The sequence below is a fragment of the Salvelinus fontinalis genome, chromosome 29, assembly GCF_029448725.1.
Source record: "Salvelinus fontinalis isolate EN_2023a chromosome 29, ASM2944872v1, whole genome shotgun sequence".
NCBI classification, from domain to species: Eukaryota; Metazoa; Chordata; class Actinopteri; order Salmoniformes; family Salmonidae; genus Salvelinus; species Salvelinus fontinalis.
In genome coordinates, this window is record NC_074693.1 from 23,434,756 (window position 1) to 23,455,905 (window position 21,150).

The window sequence follows — 21,150 nt, forward strand, 5'->3', positions numbered from 1 at the left end:
CTTTCTCAATAAGGTTGCTAAATGCTGTCCCCCTTTCTGTGTCTCTTCCTCCTTAGTAGCTCCCGTTTTCTTCGTACTCCTTCCTCCACTTTAAACAGAAGTAGACATTTCTTTTATCTTTTAAATGCAAATACCGCTCATCCCCGGTTAATTCCGGAACCTCCTTTGAGGATTTACTACCCATTGTTAGTAAACCTTGTAGTTGCTATGCTTATTCTCAAAATCTATGTTTATGTATTTCTACGATCTATGTATGTGCTTTTTACCGTTATCCAATTACTATAGTTGCTCTCCTGCCTGACTGTGTGTGGTCTCTTTAATCTCTTACTCAATTGCTATCGACCTTTTCTAATGTGTATATCTCCTTTCTGGAATCCTTATCTATAGAGGTGCATTATTGGACATGAAATCTTACCCGTACAACTATAAGCTATTTCCCAGGGGTCGTAAAGTCCCAGTTAACAACTTATTTTCTGTTGTGTCAAAGGACTTTTAAAGTTAATATCTCTTATCTTACTCCGCTATATTAGGCTTCCCTTCTTCTTTCTAGAATCTATTTCAGTATTGTCTTTTGAATTGGTTGGGTTATCCTGTTCACATAGAATTATGTCTATTTCACAAAGACAAAACCCAGTTTATATCCTCGCTGTATATCAACCAGTTTCATGAGGACTTTATTTAGGTATGTCTTTTGAATTTGATCTATGGCTAATTTACTACATGTTAATTAACCATTTAAGTTATCCTATTTGTACAAAATCCCCGTCCTATCTCACAACACCTATTCAAATCCCGGCTTTAACAAACCCTGCATGCCGTTACAAAGTCGGCCAGATCTATTAAGCTATCTTTATTTATGGTAGCGCACCTTACCTCAGGTCATTTTGGACCTGCACAATTAGTTAACAATCGACGTACACAAAGTAACGCTTGGTGAATCTATTTAGAATGATTAAGCTTCTATTGTTGCTAAATTCTAAATATTTTAGAACATCAAATCAAAGATATCTTAAATCATTCCCCCCTAAATCGTGAATAAAGATTATTGACCTTCGTCTTGAAGACTGGGAAAAGCAATGTAGGTTAGATTCCGTCACCGTCTCTGCCGACCTTAGATATATACCGGCCTGTTATAGAACCCCAATGTCAGGGGACAGGTCTTTAAAACTTCTTCTCAATAGGGGGTGCTGTTTTCACTTTGTAATAATTTCGTTCCCAAATTAAACTGCCTTGTACTCAATTCTTGCTCGTACAATATGCATATTATTATTACTATTGGATAGAAAACACTCTCTAGTTTCTAAAACCGTTTGAATTATATCTGTGAGTAAAACAGAACTGGACTTAGAGCAATTTTCCTATGAGGATGTGAGTGCTGAAATCTGCTGGCTGTTCTGAGATCTGTTTATAAATCTGCCTGTCTTCTATTGGTTGAGATGCACTGCATACGTCTTCCCCTGGGTGTCAGCGAATAGTGAGAATTGAAATGGAGTTGCTAGGCAGAACTGAGAGCTTATAAATGGGCTGGCAATGTGGGGTCCGTCCTTTGTCCTCTTCGCCCTGACGCAGAAAGGAGCTCTGGCTGTCGTTCTAGAACGCTCCGGTTATAGGCCTTAGATATATCCGGCTCTGTTTTTATTCGATATAGGTGTTAAAGACATCATAATGTTGTTATATTAAACCGAGTTATATCAGTTTATATCGGTATAGTGCGATTTTCGGGTATTTATTTGTGCTGCGTTTTAGTGAGTCGGACACCTCTTTGCCACATGGCTAATGTTTACTGCTAATTCGAACGTTGAAGAGGACAATCTACAACCAAGCAACGATTCTTTTGGACAAAGGACACCTTGCCCAAGATTCTGATGGAAGCTCATTAAATAGTAAGAAGTATTTATGATGTTAATTCGTTATTCTGTTGAAAAATGTAGAACTCATATTCTGCCATTAATCTAGGTGCGGTTTCACTTTAACGCACGCTGTATGTTGTAGTAACGTTAATTTAAAAAATCAAACACAGCGATTGCATTAGGAACTAATGTATCTTTCATTTGCTGTCCAACCTGTATTTTTTAGTCAAGTTTATGATTAGTTATCGATTAGATTAGGTGCCTCTCCCAAGATTTCTCCCGACATATTGTTGGCAGCCTGGCTACTTTTCTCATTGTATAACCACGATTTGTACCGCTAAATATGCACATTTTCGAACAAACTCTATATGTATTGTGTAATATGATGTTATAGGACTGTCATCTGATGAAGTTTTGAGAAGGTTAGTCAAAAATGTAATATCTTTTGCTGGTTTATTCGCTATCGCTAACATGCATGAATCAATGCTGCTGTGTGGTTGGCTCTTGCAGTAAGCTAATATAATGCTATATTGTGTTTTCGCTGTAAAACACTTAAAAAATCCGAAATATTGCCTGGATTCACAAGATCTTTGTCTTTCATTTGCTGTATGCTGTGTATTTTTCAGAAATGTTTTATGATGAGTATTTAGGTAATACATGATGGTCTCTGTAGTTATTCTAGTTCACATATGTCAGAGTCAAGGCCCGCGGGCCACATCCGGCCCGCGAGAAGGTTTTTTACGGCCCCTGGGATGATCTTGATTTATTATTAGAACCGGCCCGCAGACCGCAGCAAGCCGGCAGCCCGCAGATCTTTTACACGCACCAATACTACGTTTCCCACAATGCAACGGTGACGCACCGAGCAGTAGGCTGCTTCATTTCAATATTTATTGGCACAGCAGTCGTCAGCATCACAGTAAAATTAACTTTCAGATACCCATCAAAAATGGCAAAACGGAAGGTGGACACTGAGAACCGGGGGTTTCAAACAAGGTGGGAGTCGGAGTATATGTTCACGGAGGTAGCTGGAAAACCTGTGTGTCTTCTGTGTGGAGAAAGTGTGGCGGTACTGAAAGAGTATAATCTGAGACGACATTATGAAACGAAACACGCGGACAAAAACAAGAATATGGACATGGAACAAAGGCTACAAAAGGCAGAGGAATTAAAACGAGGCCTCAAATCTCGACAGGCTCTGTTCAAAAAAGCCAAATCACAAGGCCAGGCTGCTGTCAAGGCCAGTTTTATTTTGGCAGAAGAGATCGCTAAATCAGCCCGGCCATTTACGGAGGGGGATTTCATCAAAAACTGCATGATTAAAGTTTGTGACGAAGTTTGCCCAGAAAAAAGGCAACTCTTTTTAAATGTGAGTCTGAGCAGAAACACCATTGCCGAGAGAGTAGACCAGTTGTCCATCAATCTAAAAGAGCAGCTTGTGAAAAAGGGAAAAGATTTCATTGCATATTCCTTGGCTGTGGATGAGAGCACCGACATTTCTGACATTGAAATTTGTCTTTTGTGTCTGTTGAAAATTAAAGATTACTGACAGAGCCATAAGAAAATATTGCTTTATTTATCTGATCATATTGGAATATATTTGTTAGGTTTTCAGTAGGTTCAATTAGGTTCACTAGACTATATGCGTCATTTAAAATTTTTTCAATGAACATTCGAACAGTCCGGCCCTCGGCTTGTAGCTAAATTTTTTATTTGGCCCTCCGTCCATTTGACTTTGACACCCCTGTTCTAGTTGCTTTGGTGAGAGTTGTGATGGTGGCTGCAATGGTAAACTATGATATATACCTGAAATATGCACATTTTTCTAACAAAACATATGCTATACAATAAATATGTTATCAGACTGTCATCTGATGAAATTGTTTCTTGGTTAGTGGCTATTTATATCTTTATTTGGTCGAAATTGTGATAGCTACCTATGCAGTAAAAAAATGGTGGAATAAAAAGTTGTGTCTTTTGCTATCGTGGTTAGCTAATAGATTTACATATTGTGTCTTCCCTGTAAAACATTTTAAAAATCAGAAATGATGGCTGGATTCACAAGATGTGTATCTTTCATCTGGTGTCTTGGACTTGTGATTTAATGATATTTAGATGCTAGTATTTACTTGTGACGCTATGCTAGGCTATGCTAGTCAGCTTTTTTACTGATTGGGTGCTTCCGGATCCGGGTTTGTGAGGAAGTAGAGGTTTACGGGTCAATGACCCGCCCGTGCACGGTTTTCGGCGTGGTACCTTTGGACGGCAGGAACAGGTATTGGAATCCGGCTCTCGAAGGACCAAATTGTCACGAGAATTATGTTCTCAGTGTTCATAACCCAATTCAATTAAACTACTCGGTCTGCAACCCAGAATCGGTAAGATACTGGTTGAATGAAACAGACGGAGGCCCAGCTACGATAGTCAGAAAGTTTATTTACGATAGCGCTAGTCCATTGTACAAAACCATTCATTTTATACTGGCTCCTTACTTACATTCACACACTAACATTAGGTATCCTACGCACATACATACACACACAAACAGTAGGTATCCTACGCACATATTGTCCTACTACCCAGCCGACAAAGATTAGGGAGACCGTGGGAATCACTCCCCGTCCTCCCTCAAGATAGGGAGACCGTGGGAATCACTCCCCGTCCTCCCTCAAGATAGGGAGACCGTGGGAATCACTCCCCGTCCTCCCTCAAGATAGGGAGACCGTGGGAATCACTCCCCGTCCTCCCTCAAGATAGGGAGACCGTGGGAATCACTCCCCGTCCTCCCTCAAGATAGGGAGACCGTGAGAATCATTCCCCGTCCTCCCTCAAGATAGGGAGACCGTGGGAATCACTCCCCGTCCTCCCTCAAGATAGGGAGACCGTGGGAAAGACCGTGGGAAGCCAGGTCGGCACCGAATTTTGCTCAGACAGTCTGTGTTTAAGATACTATAAAAACATATTGTACCGATATATTGTTTTACCCTAATTCTTCCACGTGTTTCATAATCTTCTGGAAGCCTAACAGTTTCTCCCCTCCCCGGGTGGAGACAGAATGTCCTTTAAGGAACACAGTGGTCCAGCTTGTCTGTCGATAGCTCCTCTTATCATTTGTTTCCCACATGCACCCTGCTTACATACTAAAAAGGAACAAAAGGTCCTTGTTCTAATTCTGACTAAAACTACACAAATCATTAATTATACTTTTATTGACTAAAACTACACACATCATTAATAATAATTTTATGATCTTAATCAATTTCATACAATTATATGGTTTCAGGGTGGAATATTCGAATCATTACTTTAAGCATATAAATTCCGGTAACACTACTGCTGTTGCTGCTGTTGCTGCTGCTGTTGTTGCTGCTGCTGCTGTTGCTACTCCTACTGCTGCTACTCCTACTGCTGCTACTGTTGCTACTCCTACTGCTGCTACTCCTCCTGCTGCTACTCCTACTGTTGCTACTCCTACTGCTGCTACTCCTACTGCTGCTACTGTTGCTGTTGCTTATGCTACTGCTGCTGCTACTGCTGCTACTCCTACTGTTGCTACTCCTACTGCTGCTACTCCTACTGCTACTACTGTTGCTGTTGCTTATGCTACTGCTGCTACTCCTACTGCTGCTACTCCTACTGCTGCTACTCCTACTGCTGCTACTGTTGCTACTCCTACTGCTACTACTGTTGCTGATGCTGTTGCTACTCCTGTTGCTGCTGCTGTTGCTGCTACTGCTTTTACTACTGCTGGCACTACTGCTGGTACTACTGCTGGTACTACTGCTACCTCTACTGCTGCTACTTTTGCTGCTGCTGTTGCTACTTCTTCTGCTGCTACTGTTGCTGATGCTGTTGCTACTCCTACTGCTGATGCTGATGCTGTTGCTGATGCTGTTGCTACTCCTGTTGCTTCTACTGCTTTTACTACTGCTGGCACTACTGCTGGTACTACTGATGGCACTACTGCTGGTACTACTGCTGGTACTACTGATGGCACTACTGATGGTACTACTGATGGCACTACTGATGGCACTACTGATGGCACTACTGATGGCACTACTGCTGACACTACTGATGGCACTACTGCTGGCACTGCTGCTGGCACTACTGCTGGCACTACTGCTGGCACTACTGCTGGCACTACTGCTGGCACTACTGCTGGCACTACTGCTGGCACTGCTGCTGGCACTACTGCTGGCACTGCTGATGACACTACTGATGGTACTACTGATGACACTACTGCTGGCACTACTGCTGCGGACCCACCACTCCAGGCCTCAGGCTCCACTTGCTAATGTGATTACAAAGCAAAGTAGCCTCCTCCTCTTCAACCGATGTACACAGCAACATGACACCAGCCTTGTCTCTATTATCTGGCCCCCGTTTCCTATCTATCCATTCACAGCTCTGATCCTATCTATCTTCAGGAGCAGGAAAGTGGAGGAGCAGGTTTGATGAGAAAGAGCGAGGGATGGTAGATGGCTGTCTCAGTCTGTGTTCAGATAAAGGAGGGGAGTCAGCATAAGTTAGATCCAGTTCCTATTACCCTCTTGGTAAATGTAATTAACCCTTTGTGTACTCTCTCTCTCCTCAGGTATTTGAGGCCATTGTTGCATGGATAAAGCACGACAAGGAGGCTCGTCTGGAGCACATGCCAAAGCTGATGGAGCACGTTCGTCTGCCACTACTGTCCAGAGATTACCTAGTACAGGTGGGTCCTACTGTCCAGAGATGACCTAGTACAGGAGAGTCCTACTGTCCAGAGATGACCTAGTACAGGTGAGTCCTACTGTCCAGAGATGACCTAGTACAGGTGAGTCCTACGGTCCAGAGATGACCTAGTACAGGTGAGTCCTACGGTCCAGAGATGACCTAGTACAGGTGAGTACTACGGTCCAGAGATGACCTAGTACAGGTGAGTACTACGGTCCAGAGATGACCTAGTACAGGTGAGTACTACTGTCCAGAGATGACCTAGTACAGGTGAGTACTACTGTCCAGAGATGACCTAGTACAGGTGAGTCCTACGGTCCAGAGATGACCTAGTACAGGTGAGTCCTACGGTCCAGAGATGACCTAGTACAGGTGAGTACTACGGTCCAGAGATGACCTAGTACAGGTGAGTACTACGGTCCAGAGATGACCTAGTACAGGTGAGTACTACGGTCCAGAGATGACCTAGTACAGGTGAGTACTACAGTCCAGAGATGACCTAGTACAGGTGAGTACTACTGTCCAGAGATGACCTAGTACAGGTGAGTACTACGGTCCAGAGATGACCTAGTACAGGTGAGTACTACGGTCCAGAGATGACCTAGTACAGGTGAGTACTACGGTCCAGAGATGACCTAGTACAGGTGAGTACTACGGTCCAGAGATGACCTAGTACAGGTGAGTACTACGGTCCAGAGATGACCTAGTACAGGTGAGTACTACGGTCCAGAGATGACCTAGTACAGGTGAGTACTACGGTCCAGAGATGACCTAGTACAGGTGAGTACTACGGTCCAGAGATGACCTAGTACAGGTGAGTACTACGGTCCAGAGATGACCTAGTACAGGTGAGTACTACGGTCCAGAGATGACCTAGTACAGGTGAGTACTACGGTCCAGAGATGACCTAGTACAGGTGAGTACTACGGTCCAGAGATGACCTAGTACAGGTGAGTACTACGGTCCAGAGATGACCTAGTACAGGTGGGTCCTACGGTCCAGAGATGACCTAGTACAGGTGGGTCCTACGGTCCAGAGATGACCTAGTACAGGTGGGTCCTACGGTCCAGAGATGACCTAGTACAGGTGGGTCCTACGGTCCAGAGATGACCTAGTACAGGTGGGTCCTACGGTCCAGAGATGACCTAGTACAGGTGGGTCCTACGGTCCAGAGATGACCTAGTACAGGTGGGTCCTACGGTCCAGAGATGACCTAGTACAGGTGGGTCCTACGGTCCAGAGATGACCTAGTACAGGTGGGTCCTACGGTCCAGAGATGACCTAGTACAGGTGGGTCCTACGGTCCAGAGATGACCTAGTACAGGTGGGTCCTACGGTCCAGAGATGACCTAGTACAGGTGGGTCCTACGGTCCAGAGATGACCTAGTACAGGTGGGTCCTACGGTCCAGAGATGACCTAGTACAGGTGGGTCCTACGGTCCAGAGATGACCTAGTACAGGTGGGTCCTACGGTCCAGAGATGACCTAGTACAGGTGGGTCCTACGGTCCAGAGATGACCTAGTACAGGTGGGTCCTACGGTCCAGAGATGACCTAGTACAGGTGGGTCCTACGGTCCAGAGATGACCTAGTACAGGTGGGTCCTACGGTCCAGAGATGACCTAGTACAGGTGGGTCCTACGGTCCAGAGATGACCTAGTACAGGTGGGTCCTACGGTCCAGAGATGACCTAGTACAGGTGGGTCCTACGGTCCAGAGATGACCTAGTACAGGTGGGTCACTCAGCACCACCATTCACCTTGTTGTCAGATAGCATGAATAATTAATCAAGCACCCACATGCTCCATCATACAAATCAAACTGTGATATTTGAAAACCCACTGCATTGTTTTATTCAAGATGTTGTACTTGACAAATGGTGAACTTGTTTCATGTGTCTGTATTGCTCACTGTGCTGTGTCCTGTGGAGCAGATAGTGGAGAAGGAGGCCATGATCAAGAACAACAACTCCTGTAAGGACTTCCTGATCGAGGCCATGAAGTACCACCTCCTACCCGCTGACCAACGTCACCTCATCAAGACCGACCGGACACGCCCACGCACGCCTATCAGCCTGCCCAAGGTCAGACAACACTTGCATCACACACGGACACACACACACACGTTTGTTTTATTATCGTTGTGGGGACCAAAACATTTATTCCCATTAAAAAATCATATTTTCCTTAACATAACTTTAACCCCTATCTCCTAACCCTAAACCTAACCCCTAAGCCTAAATTTGCCTTTTTTACTTTACTTGTGGGGAACTGGGAAATGTCCCCACGAGGGAGAATGTTTCTTGTTTTACTATCCTTGTGGGGATTTCCGGTACCCTCAAGGGGAGCAATACAAGCCCACACACACAGTTATTTATACCCACTGACTGAACCAACCGGAGCCCTATTGTTGTGTTAGGTGATGATAGTGGTGGGTGGGCAGGCTCCTAAGGCCATCCGTAGTGTGGAGTGCTATGACTTCCAGGAGGACCGCTGGTACCAGGTGGCTGACCTGCCGTCCAGACGCTGTCGAGCAGGTAAACACACCTCCCTCTGGTCGCTACTAACTCTGAAATCACACACTCCTCTCTGACTTGTCTGTTCTACTGGGGAAACCTAAAAGCCTTTAATGTCTCTCTCTCTCAGGTGTGGTGTTCATGGCAGGGAGGGTGTACGCTGTGGGAGGCTTCAACGGCTCGTTGCGAGTCAGGACGGTGGACATGTACGACGGGATGAGAGACCAGTGGACCACAGTTCCCAGCATGCAAGAGCGGCGCAGCACTCTGGGGGCAGCCGTGTTGGGGGACCTGCTCTACGCTGTGGGGGGTTTCGACGGGAGCACAGGTACACAGTCCTACCCCGCTCTTCTCCCCTCGCATCACCACTGCCCAACACCAGTGTGTAGTCTAATAAAGTGTGTTGTCTAAGTGTTCCAGCAGTCCTTTGAGAGGCAGTGGAGCGTGTTGCAATGTGACTGAATGGAGCAGGGAACAGTAGTACCCCCAGGATGAATGTCTAGATTGTGTGGTTGGGCACAGTGGTGATGTCACCCTGACTTTATGTGATGCGAGAGAGAATTAGTGTTATTGATACAGTGGATAGGAAAGAGGACAGGGGAGAGGAGAGAGCATTAGTGTTGGCCAAGTGTTGTGCCCTGCTTTCAGAAGGTAAATTAGAGCTGCTTTGTTAACTCTTTCTTCTCGCTCTTTTCCCTCCTTCCTTTTCTCCCTCCGTCTCAGGCCTGTCGTCAGTGGAGGCCTACAGCTATAAGACCAACGAGTGGATGTTTGTTGCTCCCATGAACACGAGACGCAGTAGTGTCGGAGTGGGAGGGGTGGACGGTAAGAGAAGAATAGTGTCAACAGTGCTTTTTATGAGCTCCTCAGTGTCGATATAGAGCTTCTCCTCAGAGTATACCAAACATTAGGAACACCTTAATAGTGAGTTGCACCCCCCCCTCCTCAGAACAGCCTCAATTCATCTGTTTCCCACAGTTATGTCAAGTTGTCTGGATGGACCATTTTTGATACACGTGGGAAACTGTTGAGTGTGAAAAACCCAGCAGCGTTGAGGGTTCTGGACACAAACTGGTGCGCTTGGCACCTACTAACATACCCCGTTCAAAGGCACTTACATTTTTGGTCTTGCCCATTCATCCTCTGAATAGCACATATACACAATCCATGTCTCAATTGTCTCAAGGCTTAAAGCTCCTTCTTTAACCGGTCTCTCCCCTTCATCTACACTGATTGAAGTGGATTTAACAAGTGACATCAATTAGGGATCGTAGCTTTTACCTGGATTCACCTGGTAAGTCTATGTAATAGAAAGAGCAGGTGTTCCTAATGTTTTGTCCACTTAGTGTCTATAGTGTTTCTGTGCCTGTGTATTTGTCAGTTTCCTGTCTGTGGTTGTACTTTGAGCATCTTTTTGTATGTGTTCCTCGTTGTATTCCTCAGTGGGTGTGTATTGTGTTGTACAGGGAAGCTGTATGCGGTGGGTGGCTACGACGGGGCGTCACGGCAGTGTCTCAGCACGGTGGAGGAGTACAACCCAGTCAGTAACCAGTGGGGCTACATGGCTGACATGAGCACCAGACGCAGCGGAGCAGGTGCAGACAGTCCTCACCATCAACAACCCTCTCCTTATCACAGACTAGCTATCCTACGTGTTTAGAAGCAGGCAATGCTACCTCTGTGCCGCACAGACACACTGCACTCACACTGTCAGTGTCCACAGAGACATGGGAGTGCTGTGACTTTAAGTCCAGGGAATGTGTAATGGAGCTGTGTAGTATGTGTGGTATAGGACTATATATAGAGTTGTAATGGGCTCAACTAACCTCACACAGTAACTCTTACTGTCTACAGAGATCCTTGGAAATAGGCAAGGTGTCACAAGACCCAAGGTCTTGTACAATAACATATTCTATTGGGATGGTTTCTCTCTTTCCCAAAGGGTTCTGTTGTGTATTTTCCCTCCCATTCTGTTAGTTTGGTTCTGTGAGAGTGTTTCTGTCTCAGTGAAGGTTGTTGTTCTGAATGTGATCTGGTGGAGGTCCATTGGCCTCTCTGTGTGTGAGCCTCCTGGCTCTGAATGTGTTTGAGTGTCCTGTGCTCATTGTGCAGTCTGCTCAGCTGGCCAGAGGAAGTAGCACCAACACAATGCAGCCCGTTGATTCCTATGGACACTGCCTGGGTTCATCCAGGACTCTACTGCTAACTAACTTACTGGCAGCAGGAGCTAGGAGGGAACAGCACAACCATATCAGTGAAAATGAGACAATACTCACAGGATGTGGTTTTAATGCACTGCAAGCAATATTTTCTTTGCATAGGCATACACCGATCTAAACCCAATGAGCACTGAAATAAGATAATTGCCGTAGAGGTAGATGGCCCACTTAACAAGAGAATTATTGGAAGTGATTGCTCCTCCTTGTGGGTAGTTAATGGACTGCAGTTATTGCTGGGAAACATCTGTAGCTTGTGCAAGTATATGTGTTTGTGGGAATAGATATAACCAGACGTGTGTGTGTGTGTGCAGGTGTTGGGGTGCTAAGTGGGCAGCTGTATGCAGCAGGGGGTCATGATGGGCCCCTGGTGAGGAAGAGTGTGGAGGTGTACGACCCACCTAGTAACACCTGGAGACAGGTGTGTGACATGAACATGTGTCGGAGGAACGCTGGTGAGTAGCCTGATGCAACACACACACACACAGTCCCCTATGCCCAAATGTTCTGCATATCATTGTCTCTAGAGTGTGTGTGTGTGTGTGTGTGTGTGTGTGTGTGTGTGTGTGTGTGTGTGTGTGTGTGTGTGTGTGTGTGTGTGTGAGACTCACTAACCTCCTCCCCTGTGTTCATGCAGGTGTGTGTGCTATAAACGGACTGCTGTATGTGATTGGAGGAGACGACGGCTCGTGTAACCTCTCCTCAGTGGAGTATTACAACCCTGCCACAGACAAGTGGAGCCTCATCCCCACCAACATGAGCAACGGCCGAAGCTATGCAGGTAACCTTTCACCTCTGACCTTTCATACCACCTTTCAAATGCTTGTCTCTGCATCCAAACTCAGAACCTTCTCTTTTGAAGAATTAAGACATGTTGGTCGTGAGATGGTTTGGTGTTGAATGTGTTATGCTCCATTTAGTGTGTTATTAATCTATGTCCTGATATACCCTGCTATATCCACTCAAGGTGTATCCGTTATAGACAAGCCTTTATGACTATCAGGTCCCGACGGCAGCAGGACCCCACAGCAACAGGTAGCAATCAAAGGAAGCCACACAGACGTCTGATTTCACAGTCAACTCCATGGAGTAACACTAGCTTGACGGGTGGCTCAGGAGGGAGGGAGACCCCAGCCCGGACAGTGCTCTGCAGAGCTGCTGTCTCAGCCCTGTAACTCTAACTGCATTCCTTCCAGGCAGAGTGGACCTGAGAGAGACATTGGCTTCCATGGTCAAAATGACCCCAAGACTCAACAAATCTGCCTGGATCAGAGTGTCTTAAGACTGGAGGGAGCCTGTTTTCCTACAGCCTCACAGGGGGCCATTTAGCTACATTAGTATAAGGAGGGCCTCACTCCCCTCAGACTCCTTACAACTGATCAGAGGGGGAAATACACTGGCCTTGTTTTGAGGGATTGATTAAATGAGCTATGACCAAGAAGAAGGTTGTTGATTGGCCTGGGAAACTAGACTGCGGTCAGTCTGCGGTGTGGGACTGTGACTGTGCAGACACACATTGTGCTAACACGGGCCTCTCAAACCAACAATGAGCTCTGGCAGTGTTGTAGTACTTGAGTCTGACTCAAGTCACGATTTTCATGACTTGTGATTCGGACTCGGACTCGCCTTCTGGTGACTTGTATTTGCACTTGGACTGGATAGGCTACTATAATAAGGAGAATATTAGCAGCACTGGGTGCGCAGAGCATCAAGGGTTCTGTTCTCTAGCAGTAGGAAGGACGCGCCACACACAGCCTACATCAGCTGGTGAGCTGCGGGGGAGCAAGACCGGAAGGCAGGCTACGCCTCCAATCATTGGCTGCTACACATCGCGCAAGCAACTTTCTTGCTTCCCCGTAACCATCAGTCACTAGCTTACTATTTAGCTTTGCCTGGTTAAGAAACACAAACTGGTTCATGAAATGTAAAACAGAACTAGTGTTGAGTTTAATAGTAAACAACATTGTAGCTATTTGTCTCTCTCTACCCTGAGGATAGAGAAGTAAGCTGTCTTTGAATTTGTCGTCTCGCTCTAGCCGCCCACTTTCCCCCCTGCATCCCATCGCCAGGGATGTATTCATTACGGAAACTGTTTACTGTTTAAGAACCAGGGGTGTATTCATTACGGAAACCATCTACCGTTTAAGAACCAAACGGAGAAAACGAAACGGGGAGGGAACTACCTGAATTTGTCCAATAGAAACTCTTGTTTGCGCTTTCCGTTTGGAGTAAATAATTTGGAAAAGTTTTGCAACAGAATCGGTTTAATGGTTATACCCCTGGTTCTGACAAGTCTCCCTTTAGTTTTTATTCTGCAATAAAAAACCTACTCAAATATCAGTGGGCAGTAGCTGATAGCCTGACTTAATTTTTGTAGTAAATAAGTAGTGAAACACAGGTATAGATTAGAACTTGTGAGGTAGTGATGATTAGTTAGTGAGTTGGTTTTTTTTCATGAGGGAGTGGTGATATACTGCCATCTGGTGGCAACTAGAAACAATTGCTTAATAAGACCTATTATATATTGATGGATTAGTGACTTGACTCATGACTTGGACTCGACTCGGACTTCAGCCATAGGGACTCGTGACTTGACTCGGACTCGAGCACAGGGGACTTGGGACTCGAGGTTTAGTGACTGGACTACTGATGTAGAAATGCACTGATGATCAGGTCAGTCTCTCTGTTCTCTATTGGAGACCTATGGACTGCAGGACTGCGGCACTATGGTCACTACCAAGGTGAAACCAACAGGCTTTCACTGTCTGCAGCCTGATTGGGCCCTCCCTTTTTAATACCACCTGTACTACTGGTCTGAAGAACTCAGCAGGTAGACTGGAGGACCAACCTGGACCAGCATTCACCAGGAGCCACATGCCTCAAGTACAATTTCCAATTTTAAATCGATATTGTATTTTTTGGGATATTGGAATTGGCTGCAATGGGGCACCATGTTAATGTAGTGTTTTAAATGCACTGTAAAGACAACTGCAAAGTGATAACCAAGATGCACTCAGTCTTGACTTGGCGCACTCTATGTGCCATACTGTTTTCATAATGTGTCTGGGGGTTTGTTCACAAACCTTGTCTCTCTCTGAAGGAGATGTGCCAAATTGATGCAAAAACAACGTTAGACAATGAACACCGTGTCTAAGAATGAATGCATTATCACCTTTTTGTTTTGTATTAAGCTAATTTACTGTAACATGAGCAAAAGACTACTGTACAACTTCTGGATCAGGGCCAATAATTCTGGTTAACATTATTTCAAGCTCAGAACATCTTTTACCCCTGTTGGGTTAAATTCCATTTCAACTCTCATCAATTCAAGAAGCGAACAGAAGTTCAATTCATTAATTTAAAAATCCTCTTTGGAAATATAATTAAGCCACGATTAAATGTTCTCTTTTTGAATAATAATGAATCTCTTGACTTGAAATGGAATTGACCCCTACTGTCTTTTTCTACGCCTAGCCTATACTGTAATTTTTTCCCACTGAGATTTTGGTATTTTAAATTATTCTATATACTGCACCATCTGTAGGTTTACTATGGTTATGGTTAGCCACCCCAGAGCAATGTTGAAATATGCAGGACATAGGCAACTTGTATAATGTTAAGTATATTAAATATTTTATCAAGGTCAGTGAAATATTTTCTAAGGTTCATTGTGGATATTAAATGATAGTACCACCTTTAGAATTCTCTTGAGCATCAGTCCTCTGTTCAGGGAGTGGTTCCATTTGGGTACATGGTTACGGTGGTTCCATTTGGGTACATGGTTACGATGGTTCCATTTGGGTACATGGTGTCGTGGTAATTTCCTGTATTACTCAATAGAGAGAGAGAGAGAAAGCCAACCACACACAAGTCAGAGTTAAATTATATATTCCATCTTTAATATATATATATACAAGCTTCACCAAAGCCCTTTAATGACTCTCAGATCAATTCAGTGTCTATAAATGAATTCTCTGAGAGTGCTTACAAAACAATTCTTAGTTTCATTTATAGCCAAGATACACCCCTCTCAACTTACAAAGAATCCTTTACCCGAAAGAGGAGTATCCTATCGCTAGACAGCATCAGCTATAAATCATTGTTCAGTTTGATCTCCCAAGACAAGGTTTAAATCTCATGCTTGATACTTCCCTGTCTACCAAAACATTACCTCATCCAATGCCATATATCAATAGTCATTTCTAGATACTCCCAAACCTGGACAAACTCAAAATCAGACAGTGAGCCCCTTAGGTCAAATACTAGGTCAAGATAAGGGCAACCTCAGAGGGGACATACAATGGTTCCAAACACAGCCAAACTCCTTCCCCCTATGAGAAAAGTAGGGAGTGACTGGCGTACAGACATTGTATGAGATAACTAACTGGTTTCCCAATTAATAACTCCATCCCATGGTTTAGGAATAGTTACAAACAACGTTCCCATAAGAAACCAACATTCCACTCTGTCCTCCTCCCCTTCTGATATTCTACTTAGCACCACATGGTTTAACAGATACATTGACTTATGAAGACAAGCCTGACCTCTCCCCTCTCTGGCCCCAAGTTACCAATCCCTAGCTCAGAAGATTCTAATGACAAGTATCTCACAAGCATATGATGAAAATAACATCTTATCTATCTATGTTATCTAGCTAAATCTGATTCTGCCACAACAATGGTTACGGTGGTTCCATTTGGGTACATGATTACGGTGGTTCCATTTGGGTACATGGTTACGGTGGTTCCATTTGGGTACATGGTTACGGTGGTTCCATTTGGGTACATGGTTACGGTGGTTCCATTTGGGTACATGGTTACGATGGTTCCATTTGGGTACATGGTTACGGTGGTCCCATTTGGGTACATGGTTACGGTGGTTCCATTAATGTACATGGTTACGATGGTCCCATTTGGGTACATGGTTACGGTGGTTCCATTAATGTACATGGTTACGATGGTTCCATGAGGAAACATGGTTATGGTGGTTCTATTTGGAAGCATGGTTATTGTGGTTCTATTTGGAAACATGGTTATTGTGGTTCTATTTGGAAACATGGTTATTGTGGTTCTATTTGGAAACATGGTTATTGTGGTTCTATTTGGGTACATGGTTGTGGTGGTTCTATTTGGAAACATGGTTATTGTGGTTCTATTTGGAAACATGGTTATTGTGGTTCTATTTGGAAACATGGTTATTGTGGTTCTATTTGGAAACATGGTTGTGGTGGTTCTAGTTGGGTACATGGTTGTGGTGGTTCTATTTGGAAACATGGTTATTGTGGTTCTATTTGGAAACATGGTTATTGTGGTTCTATTTGGAAACATGGTAATGGTGGTTCTATTTGGGTACATGGTTGTGGTGGTTCTATTTGAAAACATGATTATGGTGGTTCTATTTGGAAACATGGTAATGGTGGTTCCATTTGGAAACATGGTTACTGTGATTCTATGAGGAAACATGGTTATTGTGGTTCCATTTTAAAACATGGTTATTGTGGTTCCATTTGGAAACATGGTTATTGTGGTTCCATTTGGAAACATGGTTATTGTGGTTCCATTTTGAAACATGGTTATTGTGGTTCCATTTGGAAACATGGTTATTGTGGTTCCATTTGGAAACATGGTTATTGTGGTTCTATTTGGAAACATGGTAATGGTGGTTCCATTTGGAAACATGGTTACTGTGATTCTATGAGGAAACATGGTTATTGTGGTTCCATTTGGAAACATGGTTATTGTGGTTCTATTTGGAAACATGGTAATGGTGGTTCCATTTGGAAACATGGTTACTGTGATTCTATGAGGAAACATGGTTATTGTGGTTCCATTTGGAAACATGGTTATTGTGGTTCCATTTGGAAACATGGTTATTGTGGTTCCATTTGGAAACATGGTTATTGGGGTTCCATTTGGAAACATGGTTATTGGGGTTCCATTTGGAAACATGGTTATTGTGGTTCCATTTGGAAACATGGTTATTGTGGTTCCATTTGGAAACATGGTTGTGGTGGTTCCATTTGGAAACATGGTTATGGTGGTTCCATTTGGGTACATGGATGTGGTGGTTCTATGAGGAAACATGGTTATGGTGGTTCTATGAGGAAACATGGTTACTGTGATTCTATTTGGAAACATGGTTATGGTGGTTCTATTTGGAAACATGGTTATGGTGGTTCTATGAGGAAACATGGTTACTGTGATTCTATTTGGAAACATGGTTACTGTGGTTCCATTTGGGTACATGGTTATGGTGGTTTCATTTTAATTTCTAGAACATCTGCCTCTTGTCATAGAACCAAGATCCCCTCCAAATTACCATGAGCAGTTTTACTTTACACTTTCAATGCTACTGAAACTAACCTGGCTTTTTATTAACTTGGACTATGCAGCTGACTATGTGAGCCACCATTGTAAGATGTGGATTGGTAGGAGAGGTGTGTGTGTGTGTGTGTGTGTGTGTGTGTGTGACTCAGACTGGGAGTGTATGAGGATGACATCTGTAGTTGTCAGTGACTTTATTAGTGAACGCCATCAGCTCAGCAGCCATGTTTGTGGCCTTGTACATTACATTTCAAGCCACTTGTCATATGGAATGTAGGGCTACTTTCTGCATTGGTGGGAATAGTAATACACCATATATTTCTACTAGCTATCTACAGCATGTCACTGACAATCCTAGACTGAGTAGGGTCACAGGGGGAAGATCTCAATTGCATACTCCCTGTCCTCTTTCCTTGTCGCCTTCTCAAAACCCATTGGATGAGAAAACCATAGGACCCTCCCCTCTGACCTTCTCATCCAATGGGATTTGAGGACGCAAGGAGTATGCAATTGAGATCTTCCCAGGGTCCCTCTGGAGAGGTGCAGACAGAGGTCAGAGCTGGACCACTCAGGGACCTGCACTGAGCCTGCATAACAACACCAGCCTGGGTTTACAGACCATGGGTATGCAAAACCCTGTATGGCCTTACTGTGTCCATTCCACTCAACCTGTCCTCATATATCTTCAGCTGCTTGGTTTATGACCAATAAAAATGGCCTTGCATTTTAAGTGGGGGAAGTGTGGCCTTGAATCATTGTCTAACAGTGCGGAACATTAACACGATACTGTATGGGATCTTTAGGATTCAGTAGGGACTGTGTATGGTGTTAATCTTTATATACAGTACCAGTCAGAAGTTTGGACACACCTACTCATTCCAGGGTTTTGCTTTATTTTTACTATTTTCTACATTGTACAATAATAGTGAAGACATCAAAACTATGAAATAACACATGGAATCATGTAGTAGTCAGTGTTAAACAATTCAAAATATATTTTTTGAGAGCTTTCAAAGTAGCCACCCTTTGCCTTGATGACAGCTTTGCACACTCTTGGCATTCTCTCAACCAGCTTCATGAGGAATGCTTTTCCAACAGTCTTGATGGAGTTCCCTGCTTTCCCTTCACTCTGCGGTCCAACTCATCCCAAACCATCTCAATTGGGTAGAGGTTGGGTGATTGTGGAGGCCAGGTCATCTGATGCAGCACTCCATCACTCTAATTCTTGGTCAAACAGCTCTTACACAGCCTGGAGGTGTGTTGGGTCATTGTCCTGTTGAAAAACAAATGATAGTCCCACTAAGCCCAAACCAGATGGGATGGTGTATCGCTGCAGAATGCTGTGGTAGCCATGCCGTTTAAGTGTGCTTTGAATTCTAAGTAAATCAGTGTCACCAGCACAGCAAACTGAAAAAGTGTGTGCGAGCAAGGAGACCTACATACCTGACTCAGTTACACCAGCCCTGTCAGGAGGAATAGGCCAAAATTCACCCAACTTATTGTGGGAAGCTTGTGGAAGGCTACCCGAAACGTTTGACCCAAGTTAAACAATTTAAAGGCAATGCTACCAAATACTATTTGAGTGTAGTGCATGTAAACTTCTGACCCACTGGGAATGTGATGAAAGAAATAAAAGCTGAAATAAATAATTCTCTCGACTATTATTCTGACATTTCACATTCTTAAAATTAAGAGGTGATCCTAAATGACCTAAAACAGGGAAATCTTACTCGAAGTAGATGTCAGGAATTGTGAAAAACTGAGTTTAAATGTATTTGGCTAAGGTGTATGGAAACCTCCGACATCAACTGTTTATATGGATATATATTTTTTTACATAGATGTGGTGTCTGTCTTTTTGTGAAATATTCTATAATTCGACAATGATATATTACCATGATAAGAGTATAGCACACTAGCAAGTTGCAATATCAAAGCTGGGATTCAATCCCATTGCCGATTTAGACAATGCACTCTTTCCGATTGAGCCAACATATGCAGCGTTAACTGTGAATGTGGTCTCTGCGAACATTGCCTGCAGAAACATTGCCTTTAAAACTTGCATTGCGTGGCCTAAGGTTGTGTGTTCCAGTCCCGCAGGGATCCTATGTACACTGAACAAAAATATAAACGCAACATGTAAAGTGTTGGCCCCATGTTTCATGAGATTAAATAAAAAATCCCAGAAATTATCCATATGAACAAAAAGCTAATTTCTCATTTTGTTTACATCCCTGTTAGTTGGCATTTCTCATTTGCCAAGATAATCCATCCACCTGACGTGTGGCATATCAAGAGGCTGATTAAATAGCATGATCATAATACAGGTGCACCTTGTGCTGGGGACTAAAGGCCACTTTAAAATGTGCAGTTTTGTCACACAACACAAGGCCACAGATGTCTTAAGTTTTGAGGGAGCACGCAATTGGCATGCTGGCTGCAGGAATGTCCACCAGAGCTGTTGCCAGAGAATTGGTGTGCTGAGGAGTACTTCTGCCTTTAATAAAGCCCTTTTGTGGGGAAAACTCATTCTGATTAGCTGGGCCCAGCTGCCAGGTGGGTGGGCCTATGCCCTCCCAAGCACACCTAAGGCTGGACCCCTGCCCAGTCATGTGAAATCCATAGATCAGGGCACAATGAATGTATTTCAATTGACTGATTTCCTTTTATGAACTGTAAGTAAAATCTTTGAATTGGTTGAATGTTGAGTTTATATTTTTGTTCGGTGTAGTTACTAAAATACTTTGGATAAAAGTGTCTGCTAAGTGGTAATGAGTAATTTAGAAGCTAGAAATGAAGACGCGTTGGTCAAACTGTATTTGGAGAGCCTTATTTGGTCTATAGATGCTCAATCATTAAACTATCAACCGCAACTGTTGATATGAAACAGTTTGCTCGTGTTAGGGTTGAACCGGGTTGTGGACATGAAACTAGGCCGTGTTGAACCAGAGTATGGACATTAAGTTAGGGTTGAGCTGGGATGTGGACATGAAGCTAGGGTAAAGGGTTAAGGTTAGAGTTAGTGCTAGGATTAGGTTTCAGATGGTTTCTTTTTGTGCTGGTATCAAACCCTGGGTTGCACAGGTCTATTGCAACTTCCTGCTCTGCATGTTGCAAGTTGGTCAGGAGAGGGTGGGAAAACATGGGGCGTTTGTTTGCCTGAGGGATCAATGGAGGCCGAGAGCTCAGAGGGGTCACCTGCGATGGTTCAATGAGAGAAATACAACAACGAGAGGAAGAAAAGGCAATAAGTTAGGGATAGAGTTGCGGTTAGGGTTAGGATTGAGGTTCTGCAAGGGTTAGGGTTATGGTGATGTTCTGGTAGGGTTAGGACTAGTATGTGGTGACAAACTCCCATTTGTACCCACACACTCTGTCTTCTATGAAGTTTAACTCTGTAGTAAAAGGGTCATTTCTAGAAGACAAAGGATGATGAGGTTCTCCAACAATTCAGAGTAATACATATATATATATCAGTATATTGACAAAACAAAAATGTGAAAGATATGTAGGTACAACCACACTAGCATAACCA

General features: G+C 43.9%; 1 protein-coding gene across 7 annotated transcripts in view; it reads left to right on the forward strand.

Annotated features, from left to right (window-relative positions):
* The window catches only part of LOC129827628 (kelch-like protein 3), a 32,410-nt gene extending 12,084 nt beyond the window's left edge, over nucleotides 1–20,326 (forward strand). For 6 of the 7 annotated variants that reach the window (XM_055888645.1, XM_055888646.1, XM_055888647.1 and 3 more), the window contains 9 exons: nucleotides 6,445–6,561; nucleotides 8,496–8,645; nucleotides 8,981–9,098; nucleotides 9,208–9,405; nucleotides 9,801–9,902; nucleotides 10,544–10,672; nucleotides 11,608–11,748; nucleotides 11,931–12,074; nucleotides 12,297–20,326. In XM_055888645.1, coding sequence (XP_055744620.1) covers nucleotides 6,445–6,561; nucleotides 8,496–8,645; nucleotides 8,981–9,098; nucleotides 9,208–9,405; nucleotides 9,801–9,902; nucleotides 10,544–10,672; nucleotides 11,608–11,748; nucleotides 11,931–12,074; nucleotides 12,297–12,361 — 1,164 coding nt within the window. In that variant the 3' untranslated portion in view covers nucleotides 12,362–20,326. Of the gene's footprint in view, nucleotides 1–6,444; nucleotides 6,562–8,495; nucleotides 8,646–8,980; nucleotides 9,099–9,207; nucleotides 9,406–9,800; nucleotides 9,903–10,520; nucleotides 10,673–11,607; nucleotides 11,749–11,930; nucleotides 12,075–12,296 lie in introns of those variants that run through there. The other variant, XM_055888649.1, reaches the window with a different exon arrangement.
* The last annotated feature ends 824 nt before the right edge of the window (nucleotides 20,327–21,150 follow it).